The 19,169-nt window shown below is 30.4% G+C and overlaps 2 protein-coding genes across 2 annotated transcripts; both read right to left on the bottom strand.

The window, feature by feature from the left end:
• Window positions 1–1,465: 1,465 nt before the first annotated feature.
• Window positions 1,466–2,843, bottom strand: LOC107917026 (peroxidase 5). The gene is made up of 2 exons (XM_016846420.2): window positions 2,509–2,843; window positions 1,466–2,422 (listed from the first exon to the last, which is right to left on the bottom strand). The coding sequence occupies exons 1-2, from the start codon at window positions 2,725–2,727 to the stop codon at window positions 1,637–1,639; spliced, it is 1,005 nt and encodes a 334-aa protein (XP_016701909.2). The 5' UTR covers window positions 2,728–2,843; the 3' UTR covers window positions 1,466–1,636.
• Window positions 2,844–15,032: 12,189 nt separating this feature from the next.
• Window positions 15,033–15,476, bottom strand: LOC107908586 (uncharacterized). The gene has a single exon (XM_016835802.1). The coding sequence runs from the start codon at window positions 15,474–15,476 to the stop codon at window positions 15,033–15,035; it is 444 nt and encodes a 147-aa protein (XP_016691291.1).
• Between the last annotated feature and the right edge of the window lie 3,693 nt (window positions 15,477–19,169).

Below are 19,169 nucleotides of genomic sequence, written 5' to 3'. Positions count from 1 at the left end.
ACTTAGAATATATATATATTCAAATTGAAACTATCAAATAAACACATAAAATAATTAGTTTAATGATGACTAAAAACCGATACATGGTCACATATTATTATGGTGATCGATAATATCATGAAAATCTATCAATTTATAAGATTAAAATTAATCTATTACCATTCAGACATAATCATCAAGCAATTATCAAATAGCATATATTAAGAAAAATATATTTTTATGAAGAAAAATCTAAACATTTGATGTGATAAGTAAAGTTACCTCAATTTCTTATCTTTTGGGAAAGTTTCAATAGCAACTTCAAGTAGTCCATAAAATTGTATTTGATCAAGATCTAAATTAAGATCAAATCTTTCATGTCCTTAAAATATACAAATTAAACAAAATCATCATAATTAATTAAGCATTAAAATAATATTAATCTAAATATGAAACATTAAATAAAAACTCCCTTCAATTTTTGCATATTGTGTCTAAAGCTTCAAATAAAAACTCCCTCTTCCAATTTGCTTTTATTGTATTTGCTTGAATAAATAAAATTATTATTGATCTTTATAGATAAATTCTTACTTGCTGCTTCTATTAATTACTCTTTTTCAAGTAAATTTTGTTTCTCTAGATCTCGACAACCTTATGATTTCTTTCCTAATTTTGAGGAAGAACAAACACTCTAGTGGTGCTTTTTTCTATCATCAATGCCGCCAGCAAAATCACTGTCACAAAATCCCATGAGTTGAAAGTCATGAGAAGATTAGTAGAATAACCCAAAATTCAATCGTATCCTTTAGGTAACGAAGAATCCTTTTAGTAGCCTTCATGTGAGCTGAGGAATGAGCGACTAAAATATGTATTAATAACAAGTCTGCACAGGCACTTGCGAAAAATCCTGTGTTCCATGATTGAAGCAAACATATAGACACAAGATATCATTTTATTAGGGAGCATATTGCCAAGAAGGAAGTGGAGCTTAAGTTTGTAAAGACTCAAGATCAAGAGGCGGATATTGTTACAAAACCTCTAAAGGTTGAAGGTTTTCGAAGAATGCGTGAAAAATTTAGCGTAATCAAGAAAATTTCAAATTAAGGGGAAGTGTTGGATATTATAATTTGTAACATTCTAGAATAACTTGCATGTACTTATATTTAATGAATGTATTAGAGTAGATATATATCTAATACTCATGCCTGTACTTAACTAGGATATATGAATGTGTTGAAACTAATAGTCACTTACAATTACTATATAAATAGTTGTATGTGATAAAGTATGGTAAGAAAGAATAAAAGAAGATAAAATTTAATACAAAGTGAGTTTATTTCTTTCCTAAAAAGCTATTTTTCTCCTTTCAATGGCTTAAAAAATTGTAAAATTAACAAAATGAATACATATAACCTTCTTTGATTTAATTGAAAGAAATTGACAGACATGTTAATACATCACTTCATAGAAATGGTTTATACTTGATTAAAATAATTTGAAACTAATGATTTACATTTAAATGAACACCTGTAGTTGTAGGTAGCTGTTAGTGAAACAAAATGAATGAATGAAAAGAATGGTAATTAAACAAATTAAATAAGCAAGTATGGCTTTGAAAGAAATATAGGTAGGAGTAGGAGTCGTTTCAAGTAACATATCAGTTGGGCACACTGCAAATTCTCCTGATTTCACCTTGTGCTCCGGTGATAACATCAAGGGAACCCATATGCACCATTGCCTTGCCGAACTTTTTAGCCCATGCTGCACCGTGCTTCACATTGTTCAGCACCAACGCGGAGGTCAAGGAACTGTCCATCAATGTCTGGTCGGAGGTGAGCAAACCACGACGACGCCTCAGTTCAGTGTAGTACTTGTTGTCCAGGCGATTGGGTGTGACACTGTCAAGTGGCACTGTGGTTGGATCCCCTCCAGCACCAGCCGCAGATGTTGGGGGTGGGCACTTGGTTTTCAAAAAGGCAGCGTAGTTAGGATCAAGAGAAGGGTCTTGGGCATGAGTGGCGTTAAAAGAGTAGAGTCGGTTGGAAATGGAAGAGCAATGCGAGACACCAATGGAGTGTGCCCCGGATAATGTCACCATCTCATCCACTGACATTCCTTTCCTTGCGAAAAGTTGAGCAATTTGTTGTGCGTTGAAGGATGGCGGAGGCAGGTTTTGTGTTACTTCGTCGATAATGGAGACCCGGCCATCCCGGCGGCCGGCGGGAATGGCGTAATAAATCCCTCCAGCTTTGTAGGTGCTGTCACGGGCAGCGAATGCGATTATGTCTGCACAAGACACGGTTCCTGGACATTGTGCCTCGATTTGGGCCTTGGCCTCATCAATCACCTCGAAGCCTCGCAAACTTGGGCTATTAGCAGGGTGGTCCATCTCTGCTGGGGGGTTTCCAGGCACGGACCTTAGAAGGACGGAAGCATCACAACCCTGAATTTGCATGCAAAAAGTAGAGTTAGAGGAGGAAACATGATGAGTCAATCTATCAATTATTAGGCAAATGAGCGTATACATACCCTGACGAAGCAGTCATGGAAATACATTCGGATGAGACCAGCAGCTATGCCAGGATTAAGTGACACCGCTTTGTTTACAGCTTTTCTCACAATGGTCTCTGCAGATGGACAAGTTTGTGTATAGAAGCCCACCTTCAAAGATGCAGAAGCCACAATTGAGCAGCCAAGCATGAAGGAGAGCAAGGCAATAATGTGAAATTTCGAGCACAACAAAGTCATTGTGCCTGATATATATAGTATAGCAGAAGAAAAACTTATAAATTAAATGGAAAGGGCTGAGGATCGGAATATGGTGGTTTGTGCAGTTGGAATTGAAAGGTTATGAGAGTGGAGATGTTGGGTGGAGTATTTATATATAGCCATAGGTGGAGTTGGTGGTGATTACTTGTGGGAACCAAAAACGTGTGTAGTTTTTAGCTGTAAGCTTGAAAGCATAGCTTGAGGTTGAAGTGTTCCTTTGTTTTGAACCATTCAGTGGCATGCAGCAGCTTCTTTGTATTCAGACATACATATAGTACTTCATCTCCTGAATGTCATATATATATATTCAGCTCTGACCAAGCCTTCAACTCTCTATTCTAAATTATTGCAACTTGCTGCCTTAAGAGAGTTATGGGGTTTCGGTAGCTGTAATATTATTTTAATGGTAAATTTATATAGAACACCGCCTGCATATTCCTACTCATGTAAATGTTTTTTCTGTTCATTTTTGGCTGCTACTAAAATTGATGCATATCTGTAATTTGTTTTGATTTGTCAATGTTCTTAATGATTATTGTTTTTGTTCATCCTTCAAATAGATTATGCACATTGTTGCAGACATTCATGACTTGCAAAAATTATTACTAGTTGACATCTACATATATAGCTAATTTACTTTTTCCAATTTTGGTTAATAATAAATGTTTCAACATTTTAACTTTTAGTTTCTTAATAGTGGCACAAAAGGGTGATGGATGTCAAATGATCGGGAAAAATTACTACTTCTTATCTATATAATAGTGAGTCCGGTCAAAATTAAATTGTATATTTTTGAGATAGTAAAAATGTAATTTCACCATTTTAATAATTTATATCTTTATAATTTTTAAATGATTATGTAATAGCCTGTTTTTCAGTGGTGTCGAAAACAGTGGTTTCGGGACCACCAAATCCGATGAGTAAGTTCGTAAATATTATTATTTAATATTTACGTGTCAAATGTGATTTTTAAAAAAAGGTTTTTGATTTGATAATTTATGTTATATAAGTGATTTATTAAGTTCAAGTGGTATTAGAAAATGAGGTATCAGGACCTTGTTTTTATAAATCGAGCCGTAAATATTTTTATAAATATTTACAGAGTGTCATTAAGGTGGTATTAAAATTTCATTGAGAAATTTTAACGTTTTGATAATTAATTAAACGAAAAGGACCAAATTGAAAAAAATAAAAAGTGCATTCCTGGGACTCCGTTCCCATAAATTGGACTCGTCAATATTTTTAATAAATATTTATTAAGCTAGTTGCGTAGTTAATTAGATTTCGGTTAAGTGAATTTACTTGAATTAAAAGAAATTAGGTATAAGGACTAAATTGCATATAGGGTGAAAGTTGAATCATAGATTAAAGAATAATTAAAGGGACTAAAGAAGCAAATTACACCATTATTTTTTAATGAGGCCACATAAGGTGTAAAATTATTATTATATATATTATTAATAAATTAAAGTTAAAATATATATATATTATAATATGTTTTACTTAATATTTAAGTAAATATATATATTATAGTAATAAAAGAAATAAAGAAAGATAAAAGCAAAACTAAAGAGAAAGAAAGAAAAAGAAAAAGAGAAAGAAAGAAGAACTCATGGCTTAGGGGTTTCAAAGTTCTAAGTTCAATTGGGTAGTCAATTTAGTCCCATTTTTCTTGTAATTTTTATGTTTTTGGAATCCCGGTGTTAAGTACTACCCGACTTATGTCGAAAATTTAGCAATTATTGAGTTTATAAATGTTGTTAATGTTGAATAATTTTAGTATTAGGGGTTAAATTGATAGATTTTAAGCTAGAAATGAAAAAGGATTAAATTGTAGAATAAATGGTAAATTTTGAGTAATAGGGACTAAATTGTGAATAATTCAAAATTTAGGGACTTAAGTGAAAATAGGGAGTGAAATTTGTATGAAAATATAGAATTAAATGTGAAGAATAAAAATTAGTCTCGATTTAGGGACTAAATTGAAATTTAGGCAAATATTGAGTAAAAATTTGAAATATTCAATATAAAAAATTGAACTGTGTTATATTGATGAATTTTAATTGTTTTAATTCTGTAGCTAACGTCGTACCGGAATCCTCAACTAAAAAGAGGAAAGATAAAGTCAATGTCAAATAGCTTGGAATTTCTGGTTTGTATTTCTATAATCTGAACCTAGTTACTAATTGTTGTATTTTGATTTAATGCATATGGTAAGTGGTTAAGATGAGTATTTGACACTTTGATATTGAATTGAATTAAATTTGGTTGAAATTGATTGAATTGGTATATATATTACGAATGTATTGATTATTTGAATTGAAATGAATATATATGTGTAAATGTGATAATGTGCAAATATGATAATTGGATATTGGTTATATTTGGAAAGTGAATTGGAACCCTATTAACTGTATCGGGCTGAGTCGAATATAAATGGCATGCCATAGGATAGGAAGAGTTCAGAGATTTCTTCGACTTCGAGTCAATGAGGCACTAGGTGCCAATTTACTTCGGTTTAACCGATGAGACACTGGGTGTCAAATTTATAAAGCACTTGGCCCAGTTACTACTTCGAATTTATCCGATGAGACACTAGGTGCCAATCTGGTGTGTTGGTTGGATCCGTGTATCCGTCCGAGTCCGAGTTGTGTTAATAGGGGTAATTAAATAAAACGGTACTATGATTGGTATTTGATGATATTGTACGTGAATTGAAAATGAGTTAGTGAATTGAAACATGAAAATGAGATACATGAATTATGTATTCATGAATTGGATATAGAATGGATATTGATATTGTTTAAATGATATGTGGATCAAATTATGAAAAGCTATTATATAGCAAATAATGAGAATTAAGTATGATATAAAATGGTGTATTTATGATTTGAGTATTGAATGGCTAATGCCATTGTATGAATAAATGTGGTTTTAAATATTCAATTGTGCTTATAATTAATATGTGTATATTATATTATCTTGTCTTTAAATATTTAGATTATAGAAATACCACTGAGTTTTACTCAGCGTACGGTTTTGTTTTATGTGCACAGGTTAGGTACTTAATTTTTTATCACCGATTCAGCATCCAATAACGATCCCGAACTCAAATGTTTGATGTTTATCCTTTGTGTCGGCATGTACCTAGGGTGTCTAAATAATTGTTATTTTCTGGATGAATTATAAATGAGGTTATAAGTTTAATATTAGTTTGGTAAATATATATATAAATATGTGTTTGTCTTTTGAAGCCATATTATGGCATGGTAAATTGAACTAAATCTAGATACGTGCATTTGAATTTAATTCTATGTTTAAGTGCTCATGAACTAGGCAAATTGATTTGGATTAGGTATGTTTATAATTTGGATTAAAATGATGCTTTGATGACTTGTTTTAATGATACGAAATGTTTGAGAATTCTGCCTGTTTGATCGATAAACTTTGGTAATGCTTCGAAACCTTATTTTAGCGACGAATATAGGTTAAGGGTGTTACATTTAGTGGTATCTGAGTTTTACAGGTTTAGCCGATTCTCGAACTAAATCGAGCTCGAAATTGAGTCTAGAGGTACGTGCCATAATTGAGTCAAATTGAGTTGGGAGTTGTATGCTGATATATTTGTTTTTGTTTTATAGTTGAAAATGTCGAATGATTATAATGATTATGTTGATGATAAATGTTATGTTATACGTGTATATATATGAGAGTCAAATTTTGATGCTTTACGACCTTCACTTATCACCTGTACAGTCTTATACAACGGAATTTACAAGATTTATATTCATTAAGCTTACAAGTGTGAAACTGAAGAGTTCAATAGCTGAATGAATAATAACGCGGCCAGAGACGAGGATGGGTTAGCAAGTAAAGAGAGTTTTAGAAGAGATATTAGATTTTTCTGAAGATTATTTGGGATGCGCAATGTCGCTATTAAGGAAGAAGTTATTCATGAGTAATCGATTTATTCAGGTATGGTATTTAAAGAATGGGTTAACCGGAATTTCTTCTGAATTGATTTCTTTAGTGATTGGGATAATGTAGGATCATTAATGACTGTAGTAGTCAGTGGGATAGTGTTGAAATTGCAAAGATATCTAAATGCAGCTGTTATAGTCGAGTATCTTATAGTGATCTCTTCTAGGTATTCCATATGTTCTTTTATTCTCAGAGATGTATGTAACTGTTAATTTTCAGATGTGATTCTTATCATATAAAAAAGTTAGCTAATCATAATGTTAGACGGAATTATTATTAGTCTGGTTGATTCATGATCGGCATTGCTCTATCTTTTTTTGAAATTCTAATCCATTATGTTAGATAAAAGACTTGATGATAAGATTCATATGAAGCTATTTTCTACTTCTACTGGTTAATATTCTGAATTACATATATGTAATTTACATTATCTCTATCACAACTGTTTTTAGTGCGTATGAGCGATATTCTTCTTCTGGACTTTCTTTGGGATATCATCAATCTCTTTATCATTCAATGTGGTTTTTATTCTTGGAAATTCAGTATAGCTTCACATCTTGGATTTCATTATCTCAATTTTCTTATCATTCTTATTGTTTAATTTATCAAACATAGTTCATCTATAAAAGATATTCATTAGCCGGAGGTAATTACATTTATTACTGTTATAAATCCTGGTTCGATCATGGGAGCTCGGTGATATGGATCTCAGATTATAAAAGTTGTATTACTGCACTGGTTGTTATTGGGACTACTTTCAGTTTTCCCTTCTATTTTGGAGTGCACTATTGATATTGAAACGTCGGTCCTATTATAGCACTATGGTTTTTAATCTATCTGATGGTTGTGGCTTCGATATAGTTCAAAGCTTCGATGTTAATAATTGAAATAGCTTTATTATATATAATCATTTTTCCAGCTTTTGTGAAAGGGTTGACATCGGTAAAAGAGTAGACGGTGGAAGATTGAGCTCAAACTTGTATATCAGTTTTCATTCCTCAGGTAATCTTGATTAATGTCAACAAGTTAAAACGGGATGTTATGTTTCGTTTAAGTTAATGCAATTTTTAAGGATCTTTGATTAGTATTCTGAGGGAATTGTGATAGATTGTATGTCTAGGTTGTCTTAACAACAAGAAGAAGGGATTATTCTAAAATGTTATTATCTGATAGATAAAATCGACTCATTTGTTTTAATCAGTGTGGGTTATTCATTGAAAAGTTAATTGAGTTATACGCATTTGAGTCTATCTTCAGGTCCAGGAATAAGCATTCATGGGTAAATAGACGAACAGTAAGAATGAGAAATTCAGATTCTAGAAGACTTGATACAGAAATATATCTATCAAGTCAGTTCTAATCGAGAAATGTTATTATGGGTTAAAGTTGTCCCGATTGTTGAAGTTATTGCACTTGTGTAAAATGATATTGCTTGACACTAATTTCCTTGAAAAAGGGGAACAAATATCAGTTGAAAGTTATAGATACAACTACATCATAAGCATCAGCTAGAGTTTGATAATCTGGGTTTCTCGATTATGTTTCGACAGACGATTATTGGGAATTTCTCGGTAGTTATACTAGTAATGATAAAGTGATGGTAGGAGAACATCAGAGCTACTCAGTTAAGTTCAGGTATATTATCAACTTCTAAAATGAGTTCTGATATGAGTTCGAAAATGATATGAGTTATGATTGATTTTTATGAACTTCGATTGAAAAGGTGGAAGAAAGACTTGACTTAATAGCTTGTACCAGGTGAGTAATTTCGAGGACGAAATTTTTGTAAGGGAGAAGTGTTGTAATAGCCCGTTTTTTTCGTGGTGTCAGAAACAGTGGTTTTGGGGCCACCAAATCCGATGAGTAAGTTCGTAAATATTATTATTTAATATTTATGAGTCAAATGTGATTTTAAAAAAAAGTTTTTGATTTGATAATTTATGTTATCTAAGTGATTTATTAAGTTTAAGTGATTTTAGAAAATGAGGTATCGAGACTTTGTCTTTATAAACCGAGCCGTAAATATTTTTATAAATATTTACGGAGTGTCATTAAGGTGGTATTAAAGTTTCATTAAGAAATTTTAACGTTTCGATAGTTAATTAAAAAAAGGACCAAATTGAAAAAAATAAAAAAGTGCATTCCCGGGATTCTATTCCCGTAAATCAGACTCGTAAATATTTTTAATAAATATTTACTAAGCTAGTTGTGTAATTAATTAGATTTCGGTTAAGTGAATTTACTTGAATTAAAAGTAATTAGGTATAAAGACTAAATTACATATAGGGTGAAAGTTGAATCATAGATTAAAGAATAATTAAAGGGACTAAAGAAGAAATTACGACATTGTTCTTTAATGAGGCGGCATAAAGTGTAAAATTATTATTATATATTATTAATAAATTAAAGTTAAAATATATATATATATTATAGTATGTTTTACTTAATATTTAAGTAAATATATATTATAGCAATAAAAGAAATAAAGAAAGACAAAAGCAAAACGAAATAGAAAGAAAGAAAAAGAAAAAGAAAAAGAAAAAGAGAAAGAAAGAACCAACGGGTTAGGGGTTTCAAAATTCCAAGTTCAATTGGTTAGTCAATTTAGTCCATTTTTCTTGTAATTTTTATGTTTTTGGAATCCCGGTGTTAAGTACTACCCGACTTATGTAGAAAATTTAGCAATTATTGAGTTTATAAATGTTGTTAATGTTGAATAATTTTAGTATTAGGGGTTAAATTGATAGATCTTTAAGCTAGAAATGAAAAAGGATTAAATTGTAGAATAAATGGTAAATTTTGAGTAAAAGGGACTAAATTGTGAAAAATTCAAAATTTAGGATTTAAGTGAAAATAGGGAGTTAAATTTAATTTAAAGTGGAATTTGTATGAAAATGTAGAATTAAATGTGACGAATAAAAATTAGTCTCGGTTTAGGGACTAAATTGAAATTTTGGCAAATATTGAGTAAAAAATTGAAATATTCAATATGAAATTGAATTGTGTTATATTGATGAATTTTAATTGTTTTAATTCCGTAGCTAACGTCGTACTGAAATCCTCGACTAAAAAGGGAAAAGATAAAGTCGACGTCTAATAGCTCGGAATTCCTGGTTTGTATTTCTCTAATCCGAACCTAGTTACTAATTGTTGTATTTTGATTTAATGCATATGGTAAGTGGTTGAGGTGAGTATTTGGCACTTTGGTATTGAATTGCATTAAAGCTGATTGAAATGGATTGAATTGGTATATATATTATAAATGTAATGATTATTTGAATTGAAATGAATATATACGTGTAAATGTGATAATGTGCAAATATGATAATTGGATATTGGTTGTATTTGGAAAGCGAATTGGAACCCTATTAACTGTATCGGGCTGGGTCGGATATAGATGGCATGCCATAGGATAGGAAGAGTACAAGGATTTTTTCGACTTCGAGTCGATGAGGCACTGGGTGCCAATTTACTTCGGTTTAATCGATGAGACACTAGGTGTCAAATTTATAAAGCGTTGGGTGCAATTACTACTTCAGATTTATCCGATGAGGCATAGGATTGGATCCGTATATCTGTCCGAGTCCGAGTCGTCTTAATAGGGGTAATTAAATAAAACGGTATTATGAGTGCTATTGGATGATATTGTACGGGAATTGAAAATGGGTTAGTGAATTGAAACATGAAAATGAGATACATGAATTATGTATTCAGGAATTGGATATGGAATGGATAATGTTATTGTTTAAATGATATGTGGATCAAATTGTGAAAAGCTATTATATAGCAAATGATGAGAATTTAGAATGGTATAAAATGATGTATTTATGATTTGAATATTGAATGGCTAATGCCATTGTATGAATAAATGTGGTTTTAAATATTCAATTGTGCTTATAATTAATATGTGCATATTATTTTATCTTGTCTTTAAATATTTGGATTATAGAAATACCACTGAGTTTTACTTAACGTACGGTTTTGTTTTCCGTGCGCAGGTTAGGTACTTAACTTTTTATCACCGATTTAGCATCCAATAACGATTCCGAACTCAAATTTGTGATGTTTATCCTTTGTGTCGACATGTACCTAGGGTGTCTAAATAATTGTTATTTTGTGGATGAATTGTAAATGAGGTTATAAGTTTAATATTAGTTTGGTAAATATATATAAATATGTGTTTGTTTTTTGAAGCCATATTATGGCATGGTAAATTGAACTAAATCTAGATACGTGCATTTGAATTTAATTCTATGTTTAAGTGCTCATGAACTAGGCAAATTGATTTGGATTAGGTATGTTTATCATTTGGATTAAAATGATGCTTTGATGACTATTTTTAATGATAAGAAATGTTTGAGAATTTTTCCTATTTGATTGATAAACTTTGGTAATGCTTCGAAACCCTATTCCGGCGATGGATATGGGTTAGGGGTGTTACAGGTTAAATCATTTTTTTTATCATTTTAGGGGCCAAAGTGTAAATTTACCATTACTAATTTAAAATTTTATAGATTATAAAAGGCCTAAATGAAAAATATTTCATTTTAGGGGAGTCAGACCCTGCCAACCCCTCAGCTTCGCCACTGAATAGATACTATTTTAGTAGACAAGTATGAAACTTTAGGTATCAAAATCGATATTTTAAAAGTAAATATATGAGCTAAAGTTTAGAGCCATTCTTGCTATTGTTCCAGCGCAAAAATATACCAAATCAAAAAAGTGAACAAAAGAATCGAGCAATTTCAAGGTCTATTAAAATACTTTTATCAATTGTGACTCATCTTCTTGTAAGTTGGGGACTTAATCTCTATATTTTAATTTGATCATTTTGTCATTTTACTTTTCAAATATTAAAATTGCAGTCCTTATCAAATAATAGTTGTAAAATTTATTAAGTTGAGCTATTTTCAAATTTGAGGTTGAAAACATATTACTATATGGATAATATAGTGCTAGCTTGTTATTTTTACATATTACTCACAAAAAATTAATGGATTTAATTGCAATCGTTTGCATAAGATTAAAATTTTAAAATTTGAAAGTATATGGACTAAAAATGATCCAATTGAAGAATATGAATTAAAATTATAATTTTATGCATAATACAACTTTATGTTATTTTCAAGCTTATTCACTTAGTAAGAATTAATTATTGAGTTATTTTCACATATATTTTATATACAAAAGGGCTAGTGGTATTAGGCTATTCCTCGATAACTATAATTGAATTAGTAATTAGAGAGAAAAATCCATTGTATGGGATGGAGTGGGAGAATAGAGGAATATGCAGGCGGTGTTCTATATGAATTTACCAGTATAATATTATTACTGCAGCTCCATTACAGCTTGAGAAAACCCATAACTCTCGTTGCAATAATTTAGAATAGAGAGTTGAAAGGCTTGGTCAGAGATATATATATATATATATATGATATTAAGGAGATGAAGCAATATATGTATGTCTGAATCTGAAGTTTTCTTCCTCTTCACTCACAAAGAAGCTGCTGCATCCCTTTGAATGGTTCAAAACAAAGGAACACTTCAACCTCAAGCTATGCTTTCAAGCTTACAGCTACCACTACACACGTTCTTGGTTCCAACAAGTAATCACCACCAACTCCACCTATGGCTATATATAAATACTCCATCCAACATCTCCACTCTCATAACCTTCCAATCCCAACTGCACAAACCACCATATTCTGATCCTCAGCCCTTTCCATTCTACTTTTAATTTGCTTTCATTTAATTTTTAAGTTTTTCTTCTGTTGTATTATATATATCAGGTACAATGACACTGTTGTGCTCGAAATTTCACATTATTGCCTTGCTCTCCTTCATGCTTGGCTGCTCAATCGTGGCTTCTGCATCTTTGAAGGTGGGCTTCTATACACAAACTTGTCCATCCGCAGAGACCATTGTGAGAAAAGCTGTAAACAAAGCGGTGACACTTAATCCTGGCATAGCTGCTGGCATATTCTTGATAATTTATTTTAATGTCATAATCTCACTGTTATCGCATATAATCTCACTGCTAAAAAAATTGATAAGAGTACTGTATAGTGTTAGTGTGGTTAATTGCAACACACTTTGCAACTATATACATCTTTTCAAAGATATTATACATAATTTTTAATTAGTAAAAAGATTTTCAATTAAAACTATCTCAAACGAGTTTAAATAGATACCTCACTTATGTCATATGTATATATTCAGCTCTGACCAAGTCTTTCAACTCTCTATTCTAAATTATTGCAAGGAGAGTTATGGGTTTTCTCATCTAGAACACCGCCTGCATATTCCTCTATTCTCCTACCCATATGGACGGTTTCTTGTTCTCTTTTCATTTTTGGCTGCTACATGAATTGATGCATACCAGTAATTTGTTTTGACTTGTCCATCATCTTTGTGCTTCAAATCTATTATCTAATTATCAGAAATATCAATTTCAAGTTTCTAATACTTCTTTAGTATTTATACTTTTTCCGCTTGAATTATAATTGTTTAAATATCTCACAAGAAATATTAAATTCGTAATTGTTTAATTCGACTTACGAACACCTCTATAATAGAGGCAATGGTGTAACCAAAATTTTAATTTATGAGTCAAAATTAATTTATAAATTTTTTAAAATATTAAAATATAATTTTACCATTATATTAATTTATTATTTTAAAATTTTTAAAAAGATTAAACTTAAATTTTATTATTTGGAGACCAAAATATAATTTTATCATTACCGTCAACTTATAATTCGGTTTAAAAATAATTAAATGATATTTTACTTTTTTGAGGGATAGAGCCCCTCCCTACTTACATGTTGTATTTCTTTTGTTGTTTTAAGGGGTGATTGTTTCATGGCAAATAATTTATAAATATGTAAGTAGACTTTTTTTTTCTTGTAAGTAGACTTCCTTATTTGGAAAGCGTAGACATTTCTTTATAAATAATTTTTTTATATAAAAATTAATTTAAGTGAAATTTAATACTATTATATTAATAATAATTTTTATCATAAATTTTAAAATATTTAAAAATTTAAAATATTAATATCAAATATTAAAATGCTGAATATTATTAAAAATATATATTTAAATTATTGTATTCAATAATATAACCTTTCAAAAAAATAATCATTAAAAGTAAAAAAAACACTAAAAACCCCGATTCAATCGATTAAATTGGCGGCTCAATCATCGATTCAACTAGTTTTTTAGTCAGTTCAACCGGATCAAAACCATCTTCTGGACCAGTACCCCGACTAGCCCGTTCCGATTCAAATAGCATTTTATATATAATATTGATTATTATAAAATATTATCTTATTATAAAATAAATTTTAATTGTTAAAAGTAAATGTTACCATAATATCTGTGTTATGTTTATTTCATTAAAAATAACTTTTAGATAATAATTTCAAGAAAATTTATCAAACAACAAAAAATATTTTATGCAAAATTATTCAAATTGCAAAAATTATTTTCATGAAAATGTTTTGAGTAAAACTCTTTTTATATTGTATTTATCTTATATATGTAATTTGTGTGATGTTAAACTTAAAATGGAAACCTAGGAGAACTAGTTTTTATATGAACTAGGCAAGTTTAAATGCGATGGCAACTAGCTAATTCTATCTCTAACGCAATTAAAATACTCCTATCCATTCACACACATTAAACAAATTGATTATGCCTTACAACATTAGGTAAAATTTACAAGTGGGATTGAACAAGTATACCACTAAAAATTTGAATATAGTGAGAGGTACTTGAGAAGAGTATACTTCCTAATGAAACAGTTAGGATGAGAAAGCAATTTTTTAAAAAAAATTGAATAAGTGGTCGAATGAGTTACATTATTAGTTTTTAGTTTAAATGATTATATCTTTAGTTCAATGATAATTAAATAAATAATTTAAAATTTATAAATAATTAATAGAAAGTATAAATTGGTTCAATCGATTCAATAGTCAATTTTTACCTCAATTTTAGAGTTTTTATCGGTTTTAAACAGTTCATTCAGTGAATAATTCAATCTCTTTGTTTGAACCAATATAACAATTAATTTTCGATTCTACCTGATTCCAATAACACCGTCTCTTTTTTTTTTTGGATGAGTGATGAAGTTAATTAATCCAAGAAAGCAGTTAAAACTTCTACAAAGAACAAAAAACATTTTACAGTAACTTTAAGCTATACAAACAAATTAACCAATGATACCTTAAGAAGCATAAAGTGAAGCAATAATAGGATCAGTTCTATTGATTGATCTTTCCCCTAAGCGAGCCTGCACAATCTATTTAATCTTGTACCAAGACAGCATCTTCAGTTAAGAAAGATGCACCAAAATATCTCTTGTTCCTCTGTATCCATAACTCTTGCCTACAAGTTCTCACAGCCCTATAAATGGAGCAAAGGCACAAAATTGACTGCCACACCTTCCTTGAAAAACTGCACTCAAAGAAAATGTGATCACATTTCTCTGCAGCATCCATACAGAAAAAACAACAAGTATCAATCGAAATCCCAAAAGCAAGCAAGCGATCTCGGGTTGGGAGCCTATTAAAAATGACCATCCAAGCAATAAGAGAATGCTTAGGAATATGTAAAGGGAACCATAGCAAACATTGACATTCCACCTTCACACCACGAGTTCTAATTGCCTCCCACAATTGAGAAGTACTCACTTTAGCATTAGCAAACTGTTGAAAAGTGGCAGGAACCAAAGGCTTCAACTTAAGCATCCTCCGCCAATTTCAACTACTCATTGAAGTAGGAGCCACATCCAGAAAACTCATACCCTTTAACACTGTCTCTTATTTTACAAAATTTAATTTCGAGGATCTCAAATTATCAAAAATATCTTAAGCATGTCTAATACTCTTATTAGAGTTGATGAAATGTGGTTTTGTAATTCAATATCAATTTTCTAAGGTGGCCGAATTGATTATATTATCGGATTTTAGTTTAATTGATCTAATTCAATAATTGTTAAATAAAAATAAAAAATTTATAAAAGAGATGAAATTTTAATAATCGGTTGAACCGTCAAGTTTTGATTTTCAATTTTTTATTAATTTATAGCAATTCGTTTTATTTTTCATTATCACTAGTCAAACCATTAGTTTTTTATTCAATCGCTTCAACTGAATCTAATATGGATTTAACTACTTACCCTAAATGTTTGTTTGGTTCAAGGTAGTGAATCCTGCACCAGAATATCTTGTTACATACTTGACCAAACATATTGCTTCCTCCAAAGATAGATTTAAAAGCTTAAATCTCATTAAAATGAATTTTTAAAAGATAAGCTATAAAAGTAACATATTTTAATCTCATTTTTAATTCATTTTTGAATGATTAACTATGAAAATTAGTGAATTTGATGCTCCTAATCCTTTAAATTCATGTTTATATACTTAGGAGAGCAAGTGGGAGTGAAAGGAGCGAAAAACAAGCCAAAATCGGACAAAAAGAGTTGCTTTCAGGATCCACACGGCTTGAGCATTTCCACACTGGTTGGACACACGCCTGTGTGAGCCACATGGGTTGGACACATGCCCGTGTCGATTTCGCACCCTGTTTCTCAAATACGCGAAAGAAATCAATTTTTAAGTTTTTTAAGCATTCTAAAGTCTATAAATACCCATGAGAAGAAGACATAAGGGGGCAATCGGAGAAGATCAAAGAAAACACTCGAAGAACGCCATCGAAATCAACTCGGAAGCGGATCTCCATCAAGATTGAAGATCTCCTTTTAATTTCTTTCAAAGTTGTATTGAGTTTCTTTATGTCTTGTGGTTTTTCTGACTTTGAGATGTTTCTATTCAGGACTATGAACTAATTCCCTAGATACCTAGGGAGGATGAAACCTATGATAAATCATTTTATCTAATTTCTGTTTTACGCGATAAATACTTAATTCTTGTTCTCAATTATGTATGGTTAATTCTTGTTTTAATATTTCTGGGATATTAATTCATATTTAGTGTGCTTATTTTAGTGGAGCAAAAGTCCTTATTTAAGAGTAGATCTAGCATAATTGAGTGGAGTTGCATGCAATCCTAGAAATAGGACGAGATAAATCTACCAGACTAGAGTCAAATTTAATAGGGGAATCCATAGATAGAGTTAATGCGATGATAGGAATTTTAATTAGAAAGATATTTCAATTAATCAACCTAGAGTCAGTTGTTCTTACTCTCGAAAGAGATATTAACATAATTTAGGGATTTCTACGGATCAAGTAACAAGTGAATAAATCATTTAATTCAGATTCATAATAATAGGTGAAGTCTAGGTGGATTCTTTCTTGGGTATTGTCTATCTCATTGGTTAATATTAGTTTTTTTCCTTGATTTATTCTCTGTTGCGTTCTTAGTAAATTTAGGTTAAAAATAATCACTCCAATTTGTTGGCTAAATAATAAGAAGACGATAATTACTAGTACTTTTAGTCCTCGTGGATACGATATTCTCTACTCACCATAGCTATATTATTGTTTGATAGGTGCGCTTGTCTTTATCGTATTTATAGTTAGTTTTGTGACCATCATTAAATAAGAGATAAATATTAAAATTATACACAAGCTTTGATTTAATATTTAATTTTGTACATGAATTTTGATTTTGTGCAATTATACTCATTAAATTTTGATTTTGGTTCAAATGTATATATAAAACTTTTGTTTTGATTCAATTGTACACATTTAAAGAAATGAATACATCAATTTATTTTTATATTGGATAAATATAAGTATTTGTGAATGTAACATGTAAACATAAAATGATATTTTATCGATAATGATGTTAGTCATTTATGAAAAATAAACCAAATAAAAAAGTCATGAATAAAATTACACATTGAATAAAACACAAAAATTTGATGGTTCATTCGATTATTAAATTTCGTTTTCTTTTATAAATTTTTATTTTTATTTAACAATTGTTGAATCAAACCGATTAAACTAAAATCTGATAGTATAATCGAATTGACCACCATAGAACATTGATATTGAATTACAAAACCACCTTTCACCAACTCTTATAAAGAGTATTAGGCATGCTCATTCAAGATAATTTTTATAATTTGAGATCCATGAGATTAAATTTTGTAAAATAAGAGATGATGTTGTTGAAATTTTGTCTGATCGAAAATCAATCGCTATATCGATTCGAACAAAGGGATTGAATTGTTCACTAAATAAACTTTTAAAATCAATAAAAACTTTAAATTTGAAGTAAAATTTGATAATTGAATCAATTGAACCTATTTATAAAACCGACAATTGAACCAATTTATAATTTCTATTAATTATTTACGATTTTTAAATTATTTATTTAATTATGATTAGACTAATGACCAAGTCAATTGTTGGAGAATTTTGTGTTTACATTTTGAGGGTTCTTTGTTTTCAGGTTTCAGACGTTAGTTTTTATCTCCATCTTTTGTACTCTTTGTTCTTTTTCCCTTACAGTAAAATTATCTTTGCCCGTGATTTTTTATCCTCTTTGAAGGGGGCTTTCCACGTTAAATTTGTGTGTTTAATTTCTCAATTTCTTTCGCTATTTTTTTACTTATTCGTTGCTTAATTGAGTTGATCTCCAATAAGTGGTATCAGAGCTAGGTCAATTTTCGCTGATTAGCCAGTTCAAAAATTGCAGCAACAATATTTGGCATTGATAAGTTTGATGGTGTTACAAATTTCAATCTATGGCAAGTTCAGATTATGGCAATTCTAGTTCAGACCGGCCTGAAAAAGGTCGTTATCAGGAAAAAGCTTAAGAATCTAGATCGGGCAAAATGGGAAGAACTTGATGAAAAGGCCTTGTCTGCAACCCAGTTGTGCCTCGCGAATAGGGTATTGCAGAAGGTATTGATGGAGAAAACCTCATTCGCCTTGTGGAAAAGGTTAGAAACTCTTTTTGCGACTAAGTCTTTGGCTAACCGTTTAATGTTGAAACAACATCTATTTACGTTTCGCATGAAAGAATGTGAGGTTCTTAGAGATCACATTAGTTAATTTATTACTCTTTTGAATGATTTAAATAATGTTGAGTTTAAGATTGAAGATGAAGATCTGGCTATGCTATTATTGTGCTCTTTACCCTCTTTATACAAGTCTTTTAGGGAGACCCTAATTTATGACAGAGACAAACTCTTATTTGAGGAAATGAAGAGTCATTTGTTGAGTAAAGAAAAACTCGACAATAAGTTTGGTTCAAATAGCAAGGCAGATAGGCAAGCTTTCATTTTGGTAGCATCAAAGAAGCAAGACAAAATGTGTTGCTATTGTAAGAAGTTAGGTCACGTCAGAGTAGATTATTATAAACTACAAAATAAAAGTGTAACAACCCGGTTTTGACCCTAATCGGAACAGTAGTTTCGGGACCACAAATCCGAGTCTGAAAAATATTTTAATATTATTTTACGTGTTT

This window comes from Gossypium hirsutum, chromosome D08, assembly GCF_007990345.1.
Source record: "Gossypium hirsutum isolate 1008001.06 chromosome D08, Gossypium_hirsutum_v2.1, whole genome shotgun sequence".
Taxonomy (NCBI): Eukaryota; Viridiplantae; Streptophyta; class Magnoliopsida; order Malvales; family Malvaceae; genus Gossypium; species Gossypium hirsutum.
This window is presented reverse-complemented; position numbering and strand designations above follow the sequence as displayed.

Excerpts from the sequence above, each read along its gene's own strand:
- LOC107908586 (XM_016835802.1), bottom strand. The coding sequence starts at position 15,476 with ATGCTTAAGTTGAAGCCTTTGGTTCCTGCCACTTTTCAACAGTTTGCT.
- LOC107917026 (XM_016846420.2), bottom strand. The coding sequence starts at position 2,727 with ATGACTTTGTTGTGCTCGAAATTTCACATTATTGCCTTGCTCTCCTTC. Across the intron at positions 2,423-2,508 it reads TCCATGACTGCTTCGTCAGG|GGTTGTGATGCTTCCGTCCT; the intron begins GTATGTATACGC and ends ATGCAAATTCAG.